This window comes from Symphalangus syndactylus, chromosome 16, assembly GCF_028878055.3.
Source record: "Symphalangus syndactylus isolate Jambi chromosome 16, NHGRI_mSymSyn1-v2.1_pri, whole genome shotgun sequence".
Classification (NCBI taxonomy): domain Eukaryota; kingdom Metazoa; phylum Chordata; class Mammalia; order Primates; family Hylobatidae; genus Symphalangus; species Symphalangus syndactylus.
In genome coordinates, this window is record NC_072438.2 from 55218527 (window position 1) to 55240634 (window position 22108).

Below are 22108 nucleotides of genomic sequence, written 5' to 3' on the forward strand. Positions count from 1 at the left end.
TGAACTCCTGACCTCAGGTGATACATCCGCCTTGGCCTCCCAAAGTGCTGGGATTACAGGCGTGAGTCACCGTGCCTGGCCTTGGGTATTTGTTATAGTAGCAATGGACTCACTACCTCCTTTTAGAGATTTCATATAGTCAGTCCTCTTTTTACATGGTTTCAAAATGCATGAATTTCAGTTACCACACTTTAGTTAAATAATACCAGTCCCCAAAAAGGTACTTCAAATTTAAGCTCCCATACGTTAAGTAATGGCATAAACAAACTTTGCTTTGGCTCTTTGGTCCATAAAGGACCATGCACATCATAATCACTGTCATTTTCCATCAAGGCTGTCAGTGATTGGTCAAGGTGCAGCTGTTATTCAGTTCATACACAGACAGCAAAGTGTGCAATGGTGTTGCCTCCTGGTCTCCCAGGATAACCCACATGACATTTTACAAAAACAGATAATCAAAAGAGGGTATTGGCTAACAAAGAGGAAGTACCACAAAGAAAGAAAAAGTAACACCACTGAGTAGTGTGTTCTTATAATTTTATGTTGCTTTGGCACCCACTTTAAATAGAAGTTTGACTTTCTCACACCAGAAATAGGGCTTAGTCATCCTTGAGACGGTTTCCAGTTCTATACCCCACTCCCTCCCCCAGTTCTTTAATGTGGTTGATTCAGGTATCTGTCTTACACAACTTCTTCCCGGTAATCACCTCCATATGGATACCTAGATGCAGGCTACTTGACTGGCCCCACTGACCTGCATACCCCACATGGACTATGCAGATGTGCTGCAGTGACCACCTCTCAGGCACAGCATGACCTCCTGAACTCCTGAACTCATGCCAGCTTGCTTTCAATCCACCAATTAGAATTCCCCATAGGTAACTGTTTGGATAACACCCTCAACCCAAAAAAGGCATTGGCCCATGGGCCTCTTTCTCTCTCTCTCTACACATGCTTCCTGACCTCCATGCGTGTGGCCTCCACATGTGCAGTGTCCCCCACCCACCTGTAAGTAATAAAATCTTCATTGCTATCTTGCTTTTCTCCTAGTCACTGAGAGGGTGCTCTCTATCTCAAAGATCCTAAATTAAAGCACACTGAAACAGAATAGAAAGTTAATGGAGTTACAGAAAAAATACACTATATAGGTATCAGAGGAACTGGGTGAAAGCAAAAACTTACTGACTAAATGAGGGAAGTGGTTGTGGTGAAAAACAAGATTTCCCAGAGGAAGTAACGCTGGCAAAAAACTTCACATTAAAGAAACTCTCACAGATATTAGCATATAGTAGTACATAATAATTGTATATTAAGTAAATTTAGAGATTAAATCTCAAATTTGGTATTCTAAGACCTATAATGCAAATATTAATATCCAGAAGAATCTCCTCCCTTACAGAGAATATGTAGATGCTTTCTAGCAAATAAAATAAGTTATTGCCATAACATACAGTTTCCTGAGGAGGAAGTCCCTAACAATAAGAAAAAAAGATGCCGAGATGACAAATAATGACAAGGCCCTAGGGGTGGGGTGGGATGAGGTACTGTTTTGAAAAAAACTGCTCATATGTTATTCCTCTCTATACCCCTTAGCTCCTAGGAGTCAAAAATAATCAGAGTTCAGATTTTCAGGGTTTTTTTTTTTTAAACTAGGGCTTTGGCAGTAAAAGCATTTATTTGACATAATAAGCCAATCATGCCCACATACATCCGGGGTACCTAGGATTCGTATTTTGCTCACAGAGTAAGTGTTGGGCCTTGTCATTGACAACACACCAGACTGGGATCTAGAGTGAATTTTGCTATCTATACCAGTTTGACAGCACTTTAAAGAATAAAACTGAGTGTGTGGAAGGAATCACTGTATTGAAAACTGCAGCAGATGGAAACATGGAAGAACTCCAAGGACAAAGTAAGGAGACAGGTAAGCAAGAACCATCCGTACTGTCTCAGGAAAACTGAAATAGCAATGAAGGCACATAATTTACTACATACGTAATCATGTCTTCAGGCTCCTTATTAGACATCTGCACACTGGTCATACACATTGGTCTCCCAACTTCTTTGTCCAAATGTCTGAGGATGCTATCTAATGCTTTTCTTACTTGAGGATAGTAAACTGACATTCCTAGGGGAAAAAACTTCAGTTATAAAATATCTGAAATTAGATAAAGAATACTTACTTTCTGTAATAAAAGCCTATTAATCTTTAAATGATATTAGCTTATTGTTGCCACAAAAAGGGTTTCAACTGTGACATATTCTTCTCCCTGATGATCAGCTTCAATATATTGGACTAATTGGAGAAATTATGTTAAAATTATGCAGACGACTAAAATTAAGTTGAAGAAAGGACAGAATGCAGTGAATAGGATCCTGTGATAAAGATTTAACTGGAAAACTCTTAACATGAAGACTCATGACGATTATCAAAAAAACGTATTCATTGTGGGCCGAGCACGGTGGCTCACGTCTGTAATCCCAGCACTTTGGGAGGCTGAGGCGAGTGAAATCACTTGGGGTCAGGAGTTCAAGACCAGCCTGGCCAATGTGGCAAAACCCCATCTCTACTAAAAATACAAAAATTAGCCAGGCATGGTGATGCACGCCTGTGGTCCCAGCTACTTGGGAGGCTGAGGCATGAAAATCACTTGAACTCAGGAGGTAGAGCTTACAGTCAGCCAAGATTGCGCCATGCCCTCCAGCCTGGGCAACAGAGTGAGACTCTGTCTCAAAAAAAAAAAACCAGAAATATTCATTTTGTACAGCTGTATATACTAGAAAAACCATATTAGGCAAATTTATATACATTTTAGATTTGATCAGACTTCTATAAAAGATTATGAAATTGTATTACAAAGCAACTTATTTAATTTCAATTAAACTAACCTATGACTTTTGCTTCTTCATCTGTCAAGGTTTTATTGAGAAATATTTTCTTTACACGAAGAGTATTTCCTGAGGGAAGAATAACGCCTGTTGTTGGCATGGGTGGTTCACCATCTTTCTGCTGCAAACTGTCTGCTATTACAAGGAAGACTCTGAGGCCTATGTTCATTCTCTTCAAAGGAAAAAAATTCAAAAGGAAGAGATGAGCATCATAAATTACCTTTTTTGCATGTTAGAAATATTTCATCAGTAACATCAGAGTTGGGGGGTGGAAGGAAGGAAGATAGAAGGAACACTAACCTTTCTGCCCAACATTTTTAACTAGCCCAGGCATTAGAATTTGCTTTAGTATCAAATTCCCAAATGCCACTCACTCACTTCTGAGGTCGACCAGCTGCCTTACTGTCTCTAAGGCTTACAGCAATCCTCTTCCTCAACTCTCCTATCCTCCTATGGTCTCGTCCCCTCCCCTTTCTAGGCAAATGACTTGTCTTCTACTTCACAGAAGAAAAAAAATCACCCACTTTCCTCAATCCCCTTTCTAGGCAAACGACTTGTCTTCTACTTCACAGAAGAAAAAAAAAAATCACCCACTTTCCTCAATCTCTCATTACAAATCACACTAATCTACTTATACCTGCACCTCTTCTCCCTCCCTTTTGCTCTTGGTATAGTGAGGGAGTGACAGTCTTCCTAGTTGTTGGAATCCCATCTGTTCTTGCATGTTTGAAATATTACAGCACCAATTACATACCTTTTCTTTCTTGCATCTTCAACATTTTCCTTTCAACTGAATATATCCCATTTCTCTTAAGTATACTGCTATCTTAATGGAAGAAACTTTCCCCAAATACTTCCCTGAAGCCATTCTCACTCATCAGTTACCATATTGCTCAAAACAGTGGGCCTATTTATAGTATGCTACTTGATTTTCCAGCAACATGGACCAGGTCAAGTACCCTTTCTCTCCTGAAACACTCCCTTCCTTTGGTATTTATGTTCCACTTCTGGCTGTGTCACCTTTATCTGCATTTCAGGTTTGGCCTCCCTGACCTGGGTATTAAATGTTAGACTGCTTCATGGCAACGTTCTCCTAGGCTGCCTTCTCCTATCATTATGTATTCCCTCCCAAAGCAACTGCATATACTTACATGGCTTCATTTACCACCCATACCAGATCACTCACAAATTTTAAGCCCGGCCTCTCTCTGAACTCAGACCCTCAGACCCATCCGACATCTCTTACTTGGATGCCTCTAACTGGATGCCTCAGGTTAGACATGTTCAAACCAAATGCATGACCTTGCCCCCAGATCTGATTCCTTCTTAATATTTTTCTCTCAGTGAATGCTCCTCTATCTGCACCACTATGATCCAAGCCCAAGCTGTCATTATCTTTGATCTACACCAGTGGTCTCTCAAGTGGGGTACACACATCCCAGTGGGTGTGCAAGGTAGTTCAATGGAATACGGGAAGAAAATAAAGCTCTTATTTACATATATGTATTTTTTATCTAAGTAAGATTAAAAGTTTAAGCTTCACTCATCTTTACATAGGACATAGTACGGGTGTCCTCCCTTAGTCTAAGTATCAGATAGTCAGTCACACGTCACATAGTCAAAGACGACACCTTGAAAGACGCAGAAAAGCTCCACAATGTAGCTTCACTTATACATTCTTTCGGTATATTGCAATTTGCATGTATTTGATTAAATGGGCTAATGGATAATTTTATCTAGCTTTAACTAAACGAGCTCTTACAAAAGTTCTTGAAAAGAAAATACAGATCCAAGAAAAGAAAATACAGACCCAAGATAATCCTAACAAATAACAACCACCACCCCCACAGAAAAATACCCAGCAGAACTGATTTTTTTTACTCCTAGTATGAGAACTTCAGTAAGAAAAAAACTTACTTTCAGAAATAAATTTATTTAATGAAGTGAATATTTTCTTAAAATGGATGTTCAAGAAAATATCTTTTGTTTCATAATTTTTGTTGCTGGAAACCATTTTTGTTGGTAGAAACCAAAAAATATATAAATAAGAGCTTTATTTTCTTCCCATATTCCAGTGAACTACCTTCTACACCCACTGGGATACATGTACCCCCAACATGTTAAGGATGTCAGCTATACAAACAATCATGTTTGCCCACTTCCAAAATCTGGAAATAATTATTAAACTATCTTAACAATATTACAAACGAAAAGCTGCATTATCTTTCCAACTGATTTGTTAACCACATAAACATATACCTTAGGATTTGACTATGTATAGGATCAAGATCGTAATATAAAATAAATAAGAAAAAAGAAAACAGATAACACCTATTTTGCCTTTTTATATTCTCAAATGTAATTAGATTCCAATAAAGAATTAATTTATGAAATATTTTGAAAAAATCCTGAAAATCTAATGTCTAAAGAATGAATTAGAGTTTACTAATGAATAATGAGACCATGGAAGCAGGATATAACATTCACTTTTTTAAGTTGTTTTTTTTTGGCGTCAGGGGAACGAATTTTTGTTTTTTCTATAACACCTAGAATAGTGTCTGGCACATTTCAGGTGCTCAATAAATGTTGAATGAATGAGATTTATTGAAGAACACCTTAAATATAAATAATGTGAAGTAAAAAAAAAAACAAAAACAAACAAAAAAAACCTGGGCACGTTATAACTTCCAGGAGCCAGCTGAGCTGACTAACCTGATAAAATTTTCCTTTCTTTATTCATTTTTTTGAGACAGAGTTTCCCTCTTATTGCCCAGGCTGGAGTGCAATGGCGCGATCTCAACTCACCGCAACCTCTGCCTCCCAGGTTCAAGTGATTCTCCTGCCTCCGCCTCCCTAGTAGCTGGGATTACAGGTATGTGCCACCACTCCTGGCTAGTTTTGTAGTTTTAGGAGAGATGGGGTTTCTCCATGTTGGTCAGGCTGGTCTTGAACTCCCGGCCTCAGGTGATCTGCCCACCTCGGCCTCCCAAAGTGCTGGGATTATAGGCATGAGCCACCGCGCCTGGCCTCTTTATTATTTTCTACCACACTTAAACACCATTATTTCACTCCAGCCTGGGCAACAGGAGCAAAACTCTGACTCAAACAAACAAACAAACAAAAACTATTATTAAACCATTCGGCCAGCTATTAGAAAGGTTAAGTAACTTGTCCTGGATCACAGCTACTATTAGAAGTAGAGCTGGGATTTGAACCTAAGAGTTCTGATTCCAGAAATCATGCTCTTAAAAAAAAATATATAGGATTTCATATTATTACATTATAATTTTTTTTACCTCTGGATTAATGGTGAAAGTTTTAGTAGATTTTCCAACACTGAGAAGATCAAATATTATTTCTTTCATTGCAAAATCCAAGCGTTCCTTAAAAAAAAAAAAATTCTTATAACTTGCTACTATGTGTTAGGTATCATGCTAAGAATTATAAATATAATATACAATGACAACAACACAGGTTTGTGCCCTTAAAAAGTTCATAGCTGAACAGAAGAAAAATACATATGAATTAAGGTCAAAATACATGATTATAAGTATATTATTTAATTATCAAATGATTTGTTTAATACCCAAACCAACAGAATAAAGTTTTAAACATTCATTCACCAAAATCATATTAAATTCAAAGTGAAAGAACTCCCAGGATGACAATGAAAGGAAGTCCCACGACAATAGCCAGGCAGCAGGCCCAGAGAGCAGTGAGTTCAGGAAGAACGGGGCTCTAGGAAGGAAATCTCCTGGAGGCGGGGGGAAGTTAACTAATAAGATTAACTGATGTTTAAAAGGAGTTTTATAATTCTAGTGGAGTGCTGGAGGAAGGTAACTAATTCAAGGGAGTGGGTACAATTCTGGAAAAAAAGAAGAGATGCAACCTAATGTCACAAGTTTTCTGAAAACTTGATCTAAAGCACAATTTGCTTTTATTAATCTTACTGATACCCTTATACTTATCTAATTATCATTACTTTTGTACTCTAGTAAATAACAATGTACTAATTCTATTTAAATATTCTTTATTTCTTCACTGTCAAAAATAATTGTATTATGGATCATCTAGATTGTTACAGTTTCAGTTGAAAGAGAATGCAATTAATATTCTGGAATCACAGCATTTTCTCATGTTGAGGAGGCAACCTTACCTATATTTCTCCAAGATGGATGTCCCAAAAGGAAATGTGACCAAAACCTTGTATTGGCTCATTAACACCCATTTAATCCCCCTCTAATAATCCTTCCTTTACTGCAGAGGCTAGAAAGCTAAACTTGTACTTCCCAGGATCCCATATAACAAAAAGCTTGAGGATACAATTTAAACCCTGCCAAGTGATACACTCGTGAGTCTCTTTGGGAACTGGGATATGTAAAGAGGAGGAGGAAGACAGGGAGAAATGAATCTATTTTACTAGTGAGGACCATAGCAGATGCAGCATGATTCTGAAGCATACCTATATGTGGTGACTGCCTTGTCTGGTGGCTGTTTCATTTTGGCCAATGTAGAAGCTTCCTCTTTGTCGTTCGGACTAGAATTCGTTTCTTCAGCCCTACTATAAATTCTTTGAGCTATCTATATTCCTTTCGAGATCCCTTTGGGTTTAACTAGCTACAGTGGAATCTATTATCAGTACCTAAGAACCTAGATTAATGCAGACTATGAAAATAATTTTCTAAGAAATCCTTCAAGATACTCAGGAGGTAATTAGTAAATGCACTAACATTAGGATTATGAGATACGTTGTTTATCCCTCTTCAATTAAAAGTGCTTCCACCTCTGGGTTTTCTTGCCATCTACAAGTGTGTAGATTAATGAAATAAACTTATTCAATGTTGTGTTACTATGTTTTTAGATGCATAAAAAACTTCAAAGCTCCAAGTGATTACAATAGATTACTCTAACAATTTACATACATACATACTATGAGGCGAAGCACTCACCTGAGCAATGAACTGAATAATCTTCACAAATATATTGAGAGGTGTGTCACGAGGAACCACACTTCGTGAGCCTTTTGGAAAAAGTGCTGACACTATGCTCATGAGACGACTACAGGGAAAAAGATCTAGTCATAGTGAGATCATGACATCAACAGCATATTAGCAAAAAATTCTTCCTATTTTCATAATATATTGACAGAATTCACATTCCACCCACAAAGTATAATGTTTACTAAAATTCCCAATAGTGTGTTTTTTTTAAAACAAGAATTTATTTTTAATGCACTCTAAAGCAAAGATACTCACCTTTGAGTTACAGTGTTGCTTTCACATTTTATTCTAATTACATAAACCCACAATAATCTATACAAAGATTCCAGTGCAACTCGAGACATTTTCGGATCTTTATTCTGTTTTAAAACAAAAGAGAATAAAAATAAACTTATTAAAATACTTGCAATCACTTAACAGCAAACATATTCTCTGTCAACAACTAAAAGCCCATCTTTTTTGTATTCAGTCTAAAATAGTTTTAAATACCCAGGTACATATTTGGTATAGGGTAAATATATGGCTCAAAAGTAACCATCAATTTGGAAATTGAGCCCTTTCTTATACTTTCAAAAGAAAATACTAAAATTTTATTTAGTAAATTTTACTTATTAAATAAAATTATACTAGTATTTCTAAGAATTCTAAAATTATACACACAAACTTACTTGATGATGAACAGTTCACATTCCAATACTGACATAATGACTGAAAAAGGATCACTCATTTTTGGCAGAATTCATTTGTAGCCCATATATAGTTAAAATTCAGAACACCAAATGGTATTACAGTCATTTGCATTTAAGAAATAATGCAAAAGATTAGGAAGTGTATATCCTTACGAGTGAACAGGGAGTTAAGAGCGTGGACTCTAAAACTGGGAAAAACAGGGACTAAATCCAAGCTCCATCCTTGGGCATTGTTATATTACTGAGTCACAATTTCCTCATCTCTAAAATGGAGAACATATGGCACCTGCCTCAGAGGTAAAGTTAATATCTGTAAAGCACTTGGAACAGTACCTGGCATGTATTAAATGTTCATTGACAATTAAGTGTTATAATTTTTATTTAGAATAAGGACATTATTTAAATTATTATTATTTAGAATCAGTTATTCCACTTTAATTACAATTTGATCAGCAAACTTTTTCTTCATTCTAGCTGTTATAAAAAATAAAGTTCTCAAATGACCAATAAAGCAATGAGACTGAATTGTAAATTTTGAAATGTAGCTAATAATCCCCCTTTTTTTACGGAGAAACTCTTTATACATCCGTTGATTAGTTTTAGGATGTACTGATTGTTGTGAATTTACATTTTAGATTTTTGCACATCTATTTGGATAAAGATTTGATATAATTAAAAATGGAGAATCAGTTACTGTGCTCATTAGACTCTCAGTATCAATCCCTCTCTCCACTGCCAGATCCATAACGATCCCAAATTTCAAATATACTCCCTCAGTAATTTCCAATTATGTTTGTTACTATTGTAACTAAAGTAACATATAATGTATACTACAAATATAACAACCAAGCATTTTGTAGTAATGTCTTTAAGAAAACATAATTTTCTTTTCTATCATTTAAATATAAGATATCAGATGTCAAAATAGTACAGCCAGGAGTTAGGGAGGTAGAGAGAAATGAATAGGCAAAGCATTAAGGATTTTTAGGGCAGTGAAAATACTCTGCATGATACTATAATGGTAGATACATGTCATTATACATTTGTCCAAACCCGTAGAACGTACAACACACCAAGAGTAAACTCTAATGTAAGCTGTGGGCTTCGTGTGATAAAGATGTGTCAATGTATGTTTACCAGTTTTAACAAATGTATCACTCTGAAGGGGGATGCTGATTACGGGGGAAGCTAGGTATAAGTGGGGGTAGGGAAATTTACCCACAGGAAATCTCAGTACCCTCCTCTCATTTTACTGTGAACCTAAAACTGCTCTAAAAAAAATAAAGTCTTAAATAAGTCCCATTAGTTTTTAGGTACACATGAAATAACACTTTCATATTGTTAAATTGTATTTTCAAAATATTATTAAAAATTATACGTTAAAATATTTAAGTCCTATTCTACATAAAAACTGTTCTCATATGAATGATTAAATATAAAAGTATTTGGATTATCTTAAGTGATGAGGTATCTGGCATGAAAAAACTTGATTTTCAAACAAAGCTGGCATTCACACAATGACCAAAACAGCAAGGTGAGAAGTGACAAAAATCAATTATTACTTTTTTAGCTGCTACAATGCTGCTGTATGTCTGAATAATATAATCATCCTAAATTTATCTGAGCTTTAAACAAAGATATTCAATCTAATCTGAACAATTACACAAACAAAAATCTAATGAACTTAATATAAAACAAAATTTTCGTATGTCAGTCAAATATAGTTTTTGGCAACAATCATTTTAATGTTTCTTCTCTTTTTTTCTACTGTGAACTAAAAAAATGATTTGCTTAAAACCAAAAACAGTAAAGCCAGGCATGGTGGTGCATGCCTGTAGTCTCAGCTTGAACCCAGGAGTTGGAGTCTTGCCTGGGTTAGTAAGACCCTCTCTCTGAAAAAATTAAAAAACAAAAAAACCAAAAAACCCCAAATCAATAGGATAAAGTTTCAAAAAATTAATTTGTCAATACTGTATTCCATTAACTTAAAGAGTGTACTTGGATTGTTTGTAACTCAAAGGATAAATGCTTGAGGGGATGAATACCCATTCTCCATGGTGTGCTTACTTCACAGTGCATGCCTGTATCAAAACATCTCATGTATCCCATAAATATATACATCTACTATGTACCCACAAAAATTAAAAATAAAAACAACAACAACAACAAACTATATTCAAAATCTAAGCTACTGTCTCCTTAATTTCACTGGAAATTTTTAAAACATTTTCATTTATAACAGCTAGATAATGTATGTTAAACAGAATATTTTAAAATTGTGAATTTTGGTGAAGAATCAGCATTCAGTGTCAGTTCTATTTCTTAAATTCATCTTCTTGGGGCCACACTGATATTAAACCTTCTGAAGAATGTTTCTGCTGTGTGCTACTCTTCTCTTAAAATACTAGAAGCAGGTTGGAATAAATACACTAGACATGCAATGCAACAATGGGAAAAGGAAAAACAAACGCCACGCTTAGAGGAAATAAAGCAGTATTTTACTTTGTAATGTTGACACAACTCACCTGGAGTGTTTCTATTTGTTTTCTGATACTGTTGTTAGATGGCATCTAAATAAAGCAATGTGAGACAGCAAACATAAACATGAGATGCAGCACATGCATGTTAGATGAAAATAAGCACAAAACAAGACAGCTCTTCACCAAGGTCTCTATTTAGAAGAAATTTGAAATGTCCAAGACAGTGGCCAGAAACACTAAGAAAAAAAAAACCTCATGATTTGGGCATCATGTAAGATACACCTATAATATTCCAACTAAGAGAAAACAAACTTTTAACTACCTAATTTTTCTTAGAATTTTTCTTAAAGCACTGTATTTCAACTCAACTTTAAATTTTTAAATGAAAATAAGTATAGATTGTTGAAAAAAATCTCCAAATTATTTTCTATGATATCTACTCTTATTATTCACCTATCTCGCTTAAAAATTCCCCAGAAACTTTAAAATCACTTTTCACACAAGCACCTAAATTGATATAGATATGGGAATGGGAGACTACCAAATTCTGTTTGGGACAAAAATTAAAGATTTAACTTTTCAGTGAAAATAACGTGACACTCTGTCACAAGCTATTTATGGGTATATAGGGATAAAGCTGATTTTTCATGGTCAACTTTAAAAACTAGTATGATAATTTTTTAAAACCGTGCAATATCATAAAGTGCTTGAAATCCATCATATTTATTCTTAAGACTAGAGAATAATGTTTTTTTAATATCCTCAAATTATTGCTAATATGTTTTCTTAAAATATTCAGTGCTTATGTCCAACAACATTCCTTATATCCAACAACATTCCTTATACTACATTCAGAAGTAACATGGTGAGTTCCATAGCAAGAGCTATGGAACTATGTGAATATGGACACAAATCCATGCTGGTTCCCGAAACACGGGTTACTTGTTTATCTTCTTTCAGCCTCATGTACAGTAAAAATCAAATGAAATTCTGTACTTAGAGGATGTAGCATCCAATAAAAAGTAATAAAAACCAGTCATAAGAAGTATGGTTCTAGGCTGGGCGCAGTGGTTCACACCTGTAATTCCAGCATTTTGGGAGGCTGAGGCAGGTGGAAAACTTGAGGTCAGGAGTTTGAGACCAGCCTGGCCAATATGGTGAAACCCCATCTGTACTAAAAATACAAAAATCAGCTGGGGGTGGTGGCAGATGCCTGTAATCCTAGCTACTCAGTAGAGTGAGGCAGGAGAATCGCTTGAATCCTGGAGGTGAAGGCTGCAGTGAGCCGAGATCATTCCACTGCACTCCAGCCTGGGTGACAGAGCGAGACTTCATCTCAAAAAAAAAAAAAAAAAAAAAAAAAGGTATAGGTCTAATAAAAGGAAATTGTTTAGGTTTTTAGTATTAAGAGATTAAATAGATCTCAAAATAGTTTAAGTAAGGCCTTTATCTTGGATCAATTTTCCCTATACATAAAATAAATAACTGTTAGAACAGATAACTAGCATAGTTTTTCCTTCAAGGCTCAACTCCTTACCTCAACTATGCAGAGCAGCCACATTATCTAAGACTTAATAAACAGGAGCCAATTCATAAAATTTCTGCTGAATAGAGCCTTAATGTAAGTTAAGGGTTAATGGCCAAGACAATTATATTCCAAATACTCATGCTAAGTGGCTCTTATCTCCTTTAGCCTGGCAGATTGACATAGCCATTAATGAAAATGAACAATATGCCAGAAATATTTAACAGGAGGTAAGGGTTCAAAGAAAACAGAGCATTTAAATGAAAGCCTTAAGACAAAAAAAAGTTAAGGTACTGCGAAGTATTGCAAATATGTTAGGTGAAACGTATATATATAAAAATTCCAACAAGCAACAGAAAAGTATGAACTGTCATGAAACAAAGCAGTCTTCCAGAAACATTAAAATGCATCTTAAAAATATTTTATAGAATGTATGAAAAATCATACTATCCAGAAAAATGATCAATTCTCTTTTGGTCCCTATATCTGTACAAATTACCAAAAATAAGAACAGAAACAAGTATAACATAATTAATTAAATAAAATTTATTTCCTGGTTGCATGACATAAGGAGTTCAATCAGTTTGATTTGGTCCTGGGAATTTTCATAAATAGTCAAAGAAGGTATATAAATTCTCATCCAAACATGAGTAATACCAATGTTTATCTAGAAGGAAAATAGACAAAAACATTTCTCAAAGTAGTATATATTCCGTATACCTAAGAAACTGAGGCAGTTTTGAAAATTATATATAAAATCATGAAAAAGACGTACAGGATAACATCCAGTGGATCATTCCTGAAATATGAAAGAGGATTCAGTCCTATTCCTACAATAGCACAACGAGCTGCATACCCAGAGACAAGTCACTTACTCTATCTGCCTTGGTCTTCAAAGTACAAGGTTTTCAGTCTCAAATCTAACTCAGAGGAATACCAGGAAATGGAATGTCATGTCTGCAGTATTTCTATAACTTGCAAGCAAATATTCAAATAGGCTCATCTAAGTATGTATCAAAAGAATATTCAAATCAAGCATTCGCACGACATGCAGCTGAAGAATTATTCCCACACTGTCAGAATTGTGTTCCTACCCAAAGAAGAAAAGAGGATCCTGCCAGCAGAGCATCCTGGGAAGAAAATGATCCTTCTATCTCTCAGTTTTGTTTTCAGGACTAAGACAGGCTGAATATGGATGTGCCAAATAGTGTTAATGACAAGTACCCTTTCATTCAAGTCAGAATCATTTCAGGAGCTTTTACATCTGTGCAGATCCAGTACCAACTTTAGATATGGCTAGGCATACTTAAATGTGATTTTAGTGATATTATCAAAGCTTTTTCTCATATTGCTCAGACTTAAACCAACGTTACTGATTTTCTCAAAAGACAAAATAAGTATCTAGAAGGTTTTGTGAGATTAATATTCTATAATTCTAAAAGAATTAACAAATATTCCTGATTTAAGAAAATATAAATATCACTAAAAATGTACAATTGTGCATTCATTAGGACAAACTAAATTTTCAATCAAAAGTTTACTCACATCTATACATGATTCCCTATAGAAGAAATACAGTAGGTATAAGAAAAGGAATGTGGCAAAGTGTTACTATTCAAGTATACCAATGGTAACAAAAGTTTCCTTTTGCACTGTTCAATTTATATGCATAAACAAAATATACCAGTCAGTATTTACATATCAGAAGTGTGATTACATCTTACCTTTAAATGTGACAAACAGTTCTGTAGGAAAATATGCCAGTTATTTAAAAAAAATTGTTTCTGACTGACACATAAAAGGCAGGTAATTAGTGGATATAAAGCCTATAGGAGACGGGGAAAAGACAGAATTAACATTTTTCATCGCAAAGCACTGGACTTTTAAATTTTATATTTCATTTATTCTCATAAGCAAGGAAAGAAATCTTTTAAGCAGTTTTCCAATTTGTAATAAGAAATATAATCTCATAGAACAATCTAACACAGAAAGATAAAGGGTAAATTTTCTATGAGGAAAATTCCTTGACTGATCACACCTCTCTGAGTTAGAATATGCTATTAGTTCTCCCTCGACCCATTAGTCCCTCATCCATTTTGTGGTTATGACTAGTCCCTGGGATCAGATGACAGATGTCATTAAAATGTTAGCTTTCTGTTTGTCAAATGTGTAACTTCACGATGGCTACATTAAGTACTCTAAGCCTCACCTTCCAAACACAAAAGGTGGAAGACAATAATCACAAATATCTTATAGGGTTGTGAAGCTTAAAGTAAGATAAAAAAAAGTACAAAGTACTTAGTTCAATGCCTGGCACAATCCAAGTTTACTATTACTGCATCTCTAGTTTAGAAGGTCAAATATTTCACCAGTTCTCCAAACTTTCTCCAAGCTACGTAAAAGTTATGTGAAATAGGTAGAAAATAATGCCTTTAATCTCTGAATAGAAAAGATGTAATTAGACAGAAAACAGCTGCTAAAATCACTTTATGACAGTGATCCCAAGGTTACAACATATTTTTACTGTATCTTCTTGTGTTTAGATACACAAATACTATTCTGTTACAATTGCCCACAGTACAGTAACATGCTGTACAGGTGTGTAGCCTGGGAGCAATAGGCTATACCATATAGCCTAGGTGTGTAGTAGGCTGTACTATTTAGGTTTGTGTAAGTACATTCAACGATGTTTGCACAATGAAATAGCCTAACGACACATTTCTTAGAACATATTTCCATCATTAAGCAATGCATGACTACCTAGAAGGAAGTCTGAACAACTCAACAAATGCAGAGCTAGTAAAATTAAGAACAGAACATTTAAATAGAGCAATGCAAAAAATACGCATGTAAAACTTGCCCTTGTATTGCACTTCAGGGATTTTACAATTTCAGATTTTACCATTCTCTTAAATTTCCACTGAATTCATAAATCAATGACTAAAAATCCCAATTAAATATGAAAAGGCTTGAAATGTTTCTTAATACCAATGAATGCTTCTTTCTCGAGCTCAGTTCAAAAGTAGTCTGATAAAGCATCTCCACAAAATTTTTCAAACAGGGAACATTCACTTCATTTTTAACAGCCTAGTAAAAAGATAATGCAAACAAAGAAAATGATACAGACGTTAGATTAAACTATACAAAGATTACAAGAACTTTCTGTAAGGTTTGAAATTGGTTAATAGTTCACTGAGATTATCATTGAAGTACTACAATGTGCCAAGTGACCAAATGTTAAGTACATAAGATAAACCGAGTCCCAGCCCTGAGTGAACAAAGTGGGAATACAGGCTAAGAGGACACAGTATAACAGGTCCACTGAGAGCAAACTCTCTGTGCTCTTGGAGCACTGAAAAGGGGCCCCTAAGGAAAAACTCAACAAGGAAGTAACATCTAAGCTGCATCCAACATCTCTTAACAGAAACAGTGCTAAAGCCTCCCATTTAACCTTGCTGGCCTTAGCTCCCACCCTCTGACCATGTGCATGGGGACCCAGCCCTAGGAGCTTCCTTGCTGTTCCTAGGATGCATCAAAGAATTTCGTGCCTTAGGATGTCTAGGCTGGGGCCTGCTGCCCAAGAAGCTCCTCCCACAGACACAGGAAGTCTTACTGTCTCATTCCTTTAGATTTTGCTCAATTGCTAGCAACTGTTTCGACGTGGTGGTCTTTCCTAATCATACTCTTTTTAAAATTTCAACTCTCTCATCCCTTTGGCAATCCTATGCCCCCTGCCCTGTTTACATTTCTTCACATTACTCTCCACAATCTGACATACTACCTATTTTATACACTAGTTTATTTTCTATTTTCTGCACTAGTAATTAAAATCTACGGTACTAGGGAGTCTTTCCTATCATACTCATTGTTGTGTTCCCTTGTGCATAGAGGAAGACCTGACAAACAGAAAGCACTCAATACATAAATGAGTAAAGAAAGAGAAGCCAGCCAGAGAAAGAGGGGAGGGAGGTTACTAGAGAGGCATGCATGTTCCAGGCAGAAGGAGCTGTATGTGCAAAGGCCTAGTATTATGGGTTGAATCATATCCCCCCAAAATTCATGTTGAAGTCCTAACCCCACAGACATCAGAAGGTGACTTCATTAGGAAATAGGTCATTGCAGATCACATTAATTAAGTTAGGATCAGGAAGACCCTAATCCACATGACTGGTGTCCTTTTAAAAACGGGAAATTTGGACACAGACATACACTCAAGGAGAATGCCATGTGACAATGAAGGCAGGGATCAGAACCATGCTTCTACAAGCCAAGAAACACAAAAGATTTTCAGTGCACACAAGAGGCTAAGCAAGGGGCATGGAGCAGGTTCCTCCTCACAGCCCTTAGAAGGAACCAACCTGCTGGCACTTTGATCTCACACTCTAGCCTCCATAAATATGAGACAATATACATTTCTGTTGTTAAGCTATCCAGTTTGCAGTACCTAGCAGGCTAATAAACCTGGACACAAAAGCAAATATGGTATAAAAGAATCAGGCAACACTATGATAATGGACCACTGTCAAGTGCCTCTCTTCCTACAACCTGCTCCTTTTGATGAACTGCCTTAAAAACTAAAACCTAATCTCAGCCATCTGGGAGCAAAAAAAAAGGATGATCAAACAAAGGGTGAAGTACAAATGATCATCTGGAAGGGATAAACAGTAATTCAAGCAACTTACAGGAAAAGAAATCAAAGTGCATATCTAATAAAAGACTAAAACTGACATGACTTATACATGATAGCCTGTTTTCTTTTTTATAAAATGAGCCCAATTCATATGGCTAAAAACTGGGTGGGAGGAAACGGGGGCTGTGTAACTCAAATAAACCACTTGCAAACCTTTAATTTATGAGTTTTGTGTATCCCCATTTTTAAAAATCTTCAATGCAAAACAGGTTTAAAAAAAACACGTCAATCACTCTCATTAATATTTTCAATTCTTAACTTTTAAAATAATTCTCTGTTCACCTTTTCTAAACATGCTCTAAAGGTAGGACCTGAATACTACAAACCAATTCATATAAGCCCATAGGTCACAAGTCAGTGAATTCAATGTTTAAAAATGAAAGCCAAAACAGTTCAAATTTTCAACATGTAATACATTTCTTCATGTTTTGAGATTTTAATTAGAATAAAATCTGAACAAAAAGAATGTAATTAATTTCCATTTCTAGCCAAGATGGATCTGGACTTCCCCTACCATCTGAAACAACCAAAAAACCAAATACATGAAATGATCTCTAAAACACTGTATGATCAACAAAAGGAAGAGACCTCTGAGCAATAGGAAGCAAATGGACGAGCCCTCCCATGGCCACAGCTTATTGTCATGTAAGTATTTTTAGGACAAAAAATAAAAGTATAAGGTTGATAAGGTTCTTGTATAACACACAAATGGTATGAAAATAAAAAACATACTTACAGCAGCTACAGGGATAAGAATCTCCACAAATAAACCAGCAAGTGCATGTTTTATATCTTTATCTTTCACTTCTAAGAAATACTGAGCACATTCCTTAAAGGGAAAGAGGTATATACTTAGATTAACAAAAGAGGAAAGGTTAAAGAATTTGTAATATCACAATCATTTTGTGAACGCTCTGCCATTTTACCAAAAAAACTAAGGTCAATGCATCTTCAAGTCAAAAAACAAAGTTGGCCGGGTGCGGTGGCTCACACCTGTAATCCCAGCACTTTGGGAGGCTGAGGTGGGCAGATCACCTGAGGTGAGGAGTTGGAGACCAGCCTGGCCAACATGGTGAAATCCCATCTCTACTAAAAAAAAAAAAAAAAAAAAATTAGCCAGGCCTGGTGGCAGGCGCCTGTAATCCCAACTACTCGGGTGGCTGAGGCAGGAGAATCGCTTCCATCAGGAAGGTAGAGGTTGCAGTGAGCCGAGATCATGCCACTGCACTCCAGCCTGGGCGACAGAGTGAGACTCTGTCTCAAGGAAAAAAAAAATTAATTTACACTTACAACAACTTAACACATAGAATAAGAGACTAAAAATGATGCCATTAATTTACGTATATTTTGTTTCTTTTAAAAAGTCATGAAGAGCAAGAACTGTTAGGCTTGCTCTATTTACTGTCATTTAGAAGGTATATCACCTGCATAAATTGAAATGATGCTTCAAAATCTTCTACAGGATACATTTTTACTCGAAAAAATTTCATTCCCATTATTAAGCTGATGACACTTTGTACCACATGTGGGCTTTGTTCCTTTTGTCGCAGTTCTTTTAATTCTGTCACAAACTTCTTCCTTACAGCCTGAAACCTTTAATATACGTGGAGACATCATTTGATTTGAATTAAAAACACTAATTTCCACATGATATTTAAGGGCAAAAATCAAAAGGTATGCTACCTAAATATCATCTGCTTTCTCTACCTTCATTACAATTGCCAGAAAGCCACGCAGAGGAAAATAAAAATTGCTACTCTAAATTTCCTGTTCATTTCTTTTAAAATTAAATTAAAAGTTTCTGAAGGAGAAATAATAGGATTTCTTTACTCCTATAATATTATCAAGACACCACCATTACCATTTAATTAATAACCATAATAAAATAATATCAAATAACCAACCCACAAAACGCTACCATGAAAATCAGTGTCTCCAACTTTCAAGGCTCTTTTTATATAAAGTCTGCAATTAGTTATATGGAGAGCATATTGGAGACTATAAGTTTGTTCACAGAGATAAGCCAATCAATGATATAGTACTAATTATCACTTAAAATCGATACATCATTACACTGCCAAAAGGCTTTTGAAATGTGAGCATCATCCTGGATTCAAATCACAATTGTTAAAGCTAGTAAGCTTTTCTTTGCTTACATTTGAAAAGGACATCTAATAGTTTATTAATCAATAATAATTATCCCCTTCCCCCCCATATATTATGAAACAACTAAAGATTTTACTGATGATGTTACTTGGGGAAGCCAGTTCCTTAAAGTTAAAATAACCTCAAAACATGCTTTCCAGTGGTCACTGACTACAGTGAGAAGAACAAAAAAAAAATTAACAAAATATGGATACATGATTGAAATATAACATCTATTTTGATTTTAATCTTGGAGAATATGATACCATTTTTCATGACTGTATTCTTCAGCACTTCATTAAGAAAATTTTTGTAAAATGGATAAAGTCTTTCCATTGAAATATTAGAACCTAAGGATTTTTTCCTTTTGTTAAACTACTTATAAAAATTATTAGTCACTACAAACCAAGAAAACACATATACCAAGATTCAAATATACCCCCAGCCTTTATCTCTTTCTCTTCCCCACTCCCACTCAACCCCACCACCTGCCCCCTTAGGTGCTATCAGCCTAACTCAAAGTGGATCCTTTCACGTTTTCTCCCATGCTTATTACATGTATGAGCAGAAAACATCTTAGTATTGCTCTAAAGTGGCATTTCTCCTACAACTAGCAGGTGAGGCTGAGTACCATTTCATACATTTACTGGCTGTTTGGACTTACTATCCTTGCCATCTAGAGTTAACTTAGCCATGATGGAGTGTTCTCCTGGATCCAACTTGCTAATATATTATTTAGAATTTCTGGTCTATATTCCTGAGACAGAAACTCAGTTTTGACAAAAATAAAAATAACATAAACTGTCATAAAGAGAAATACATCACTGCTCATATCTATGTTTTTGTGTCAATTTAATTACATGTGAGATATTAAGATATTGTTGATGTCTAAATCATTTAAAATACTCGAACCATAAGGTATTAAAAAATTATCATCCATATCTAAATCATTTAAAATACTCAAACCATGTTCTAAGTTCTATAGCATTTGCTATACAAGGGTTCCTAGTATATTAAAAAATTTAAAAATATGCTAAATAAAATATTTCACTTAATTTTAAAATGCAAACTACTTAAACATTAACAATAATTGTACTTGCCTTCTTAGAATTTAGAAAGGTTGTTTGTTATATGATGATTTCAGGGCCAAACACTCTTTAAAACACATCTAAGAAAATATAATTTGATACTTTTTTCCTTATAAATTTCCCAGTAGTAACAAAGGAAATCCAAAATCTTCCATAATTGTTACAGTAACCACAAGTTGCTAATAACAAATATATTTTACTGTTTACTAAAGTGATGGTTCAGTACAACTCAATGTGTATAACTCCTAATGAATTAACAGTTTTAACTGAGTAATCTAATATCTTTCATCTTTCCTTTTTGGTGTCTCTTTCCAATTTAAACTCTGTTTAGCATTAAAGCAAATATGATTAGAAAACACTGCATTGCTGAGGAATAAAAGTTCTCACTTGGAAAATAATTACTAGCTCTGTAAAGAGTTCTTTAAAAAGATTCTAACAGAATTGTTAAAAATAGGGAAAAAGATAGTATCCTAAATATGGTTGGCAATTTCTGATTTGTTCGATTCAGATATTTATGAAAACCCCAAATAAAATTAAAACAAGTGGTGAAATTGAGGTATGAGTGTTAAAGAGCTTCTGAGAAACAGAGCAGGAAAGTAATAAAAGGTGGAGCTCACTTAGTGCTATGATGAAAATGGTGGATTTAGAACGATCAGTGTCTATTGTATTCATTGGTAATGAAGCATTCTAAAATGCAAAGAAAATCTAAATGGGTGATTTACAAAACTTACTTTGATTGGGCAAGAACCCCTATCACCTCTGCATATAAATCAGCAATAATATGCACATTCCCAGTGTTGGTTCCTGAATATCTAAAATAACAAAAGAACAAACATAACATTTCATTAAATTTTTCTACAAACTCTCTTTCCTAATACATTTGAAAATTCCTTATCAGAGTATTGTATAATTTTCTCTGAATATTCATTTATACGATAAAAGCAATATGAATTTTATTCTATCTTCAATTTTACTTTACTATATTAAACCTTCTGGTTCTTACATATCCAGTCTGTAGTACTAAGAATTATTTTTACAAAATCTTTCTTATCAGCATTTTTTGTGGATTTAAAAGAAATGGGGGCTGGGTGCAGTGGCTCACACCTACAATCCCAGCACTTTGGGAGGCCAAGCCGGGTGGATTGCTTGGAGCCCAGGAGTTCAAGTCCAGCCTGGGCAACATGGCAAAACTCTGTTTCTACAAAAAATACAAAAATTAGCTGAGTGTGGTGGCGTGCACCTGTAGTCCTAGCTACTCAGGAGGCTGAGTTGGGAGGATCACTTGAGCCCAGGAGGTCAAGGCTGCAGTGAGCCATGATTGCATCTCTGCACTCCAGGCTGGGTGAAAGTGAGACCTTGCCTGAAGAAAAAAAAAAAAAAAGGAAGATAAGAATTGCCTTGAACTCTCAAACAAATGATCGATCAGAATTAAAATAGTCTAGACCTGGATTGCAAAAAAAGGCAACAATCCCAAGTTAGTATTTTACTTACCCTTCCTTATGTTTAAAGTGCTTAAAAGCTAAGTTTAGAACTTCATGAACTAAGGGATCGGGTACAGGATGAACAGGAATCTAGAATTTAAAAAAATTATCAAGTAAGAGT

The 22108-nt window shown here is 35.2% G+C and overlaps 1 protein-coding gene across 10 annotated transcripts in view; it reads right to left on the reverse strand.

Moving 5' to 3' along the window:
* Nucleotides 1-22108, reverse strand: part of FRYL (FRY like transcription coactivator) — a 285245-nt gene that overhangs the window by 94848 nt on the left and 168289 nt on the right. For 8 of the 10 annotated variants that reach the window (XM_055246241.2, XM_063619509.1, XM_055246236.2 and 5 more), the window contains 12 exons: nucleotides 21998-22077; nucleotides 21238-21318; nucleotides 18698-18866; nucleotides 18010-18102; nucleotides 15572-15670; nucleotides 14308-14409; nucleotides 11104-11148; nucleotides 8145-8248; nucleotides 7839-7947; nucleotides 6186-6272; nucleotides 2890-3061; nucleotides 1996-2128 (listed from right to left, as the gene is read on the reverse strand). In XM_055246241.2, coding sequence (XP_055102216.1) covers nucleotides 1996-2128; nucleotides 2890-3061; nucleotides 6186-6272; nucleotides 7839-7947; nucleotides 8145-8248; nucleotides 11104-11148; nucleotides 14308-14409; nucleotides 15572-15670; nucleotides 18010-18102; nucleotides 18698-18866; nucleotides 21238-21318; nucleotides 21998-22077 — 1274 coding nt within the window. The remainder of the gene's footprint in view (nucleotides 1-1995; nucleotides 2129-2889; nucleotides 3062-6185; nucleotides 6273-7838; nucleotides 7948-8144; nucleotides 8249-11103; nucleotides 11149-14307; nucleotides 14410-15571; nucleotides 15671-18009; nucleotides 18103-18697; nucleotides 18867-21237; nucleotides 21319-21997; nucleotides 22078-22108) is intronic. The other 2 variants (XM_055246240.2, XM_055246238.2) reach the window with 1 other exon arrangement.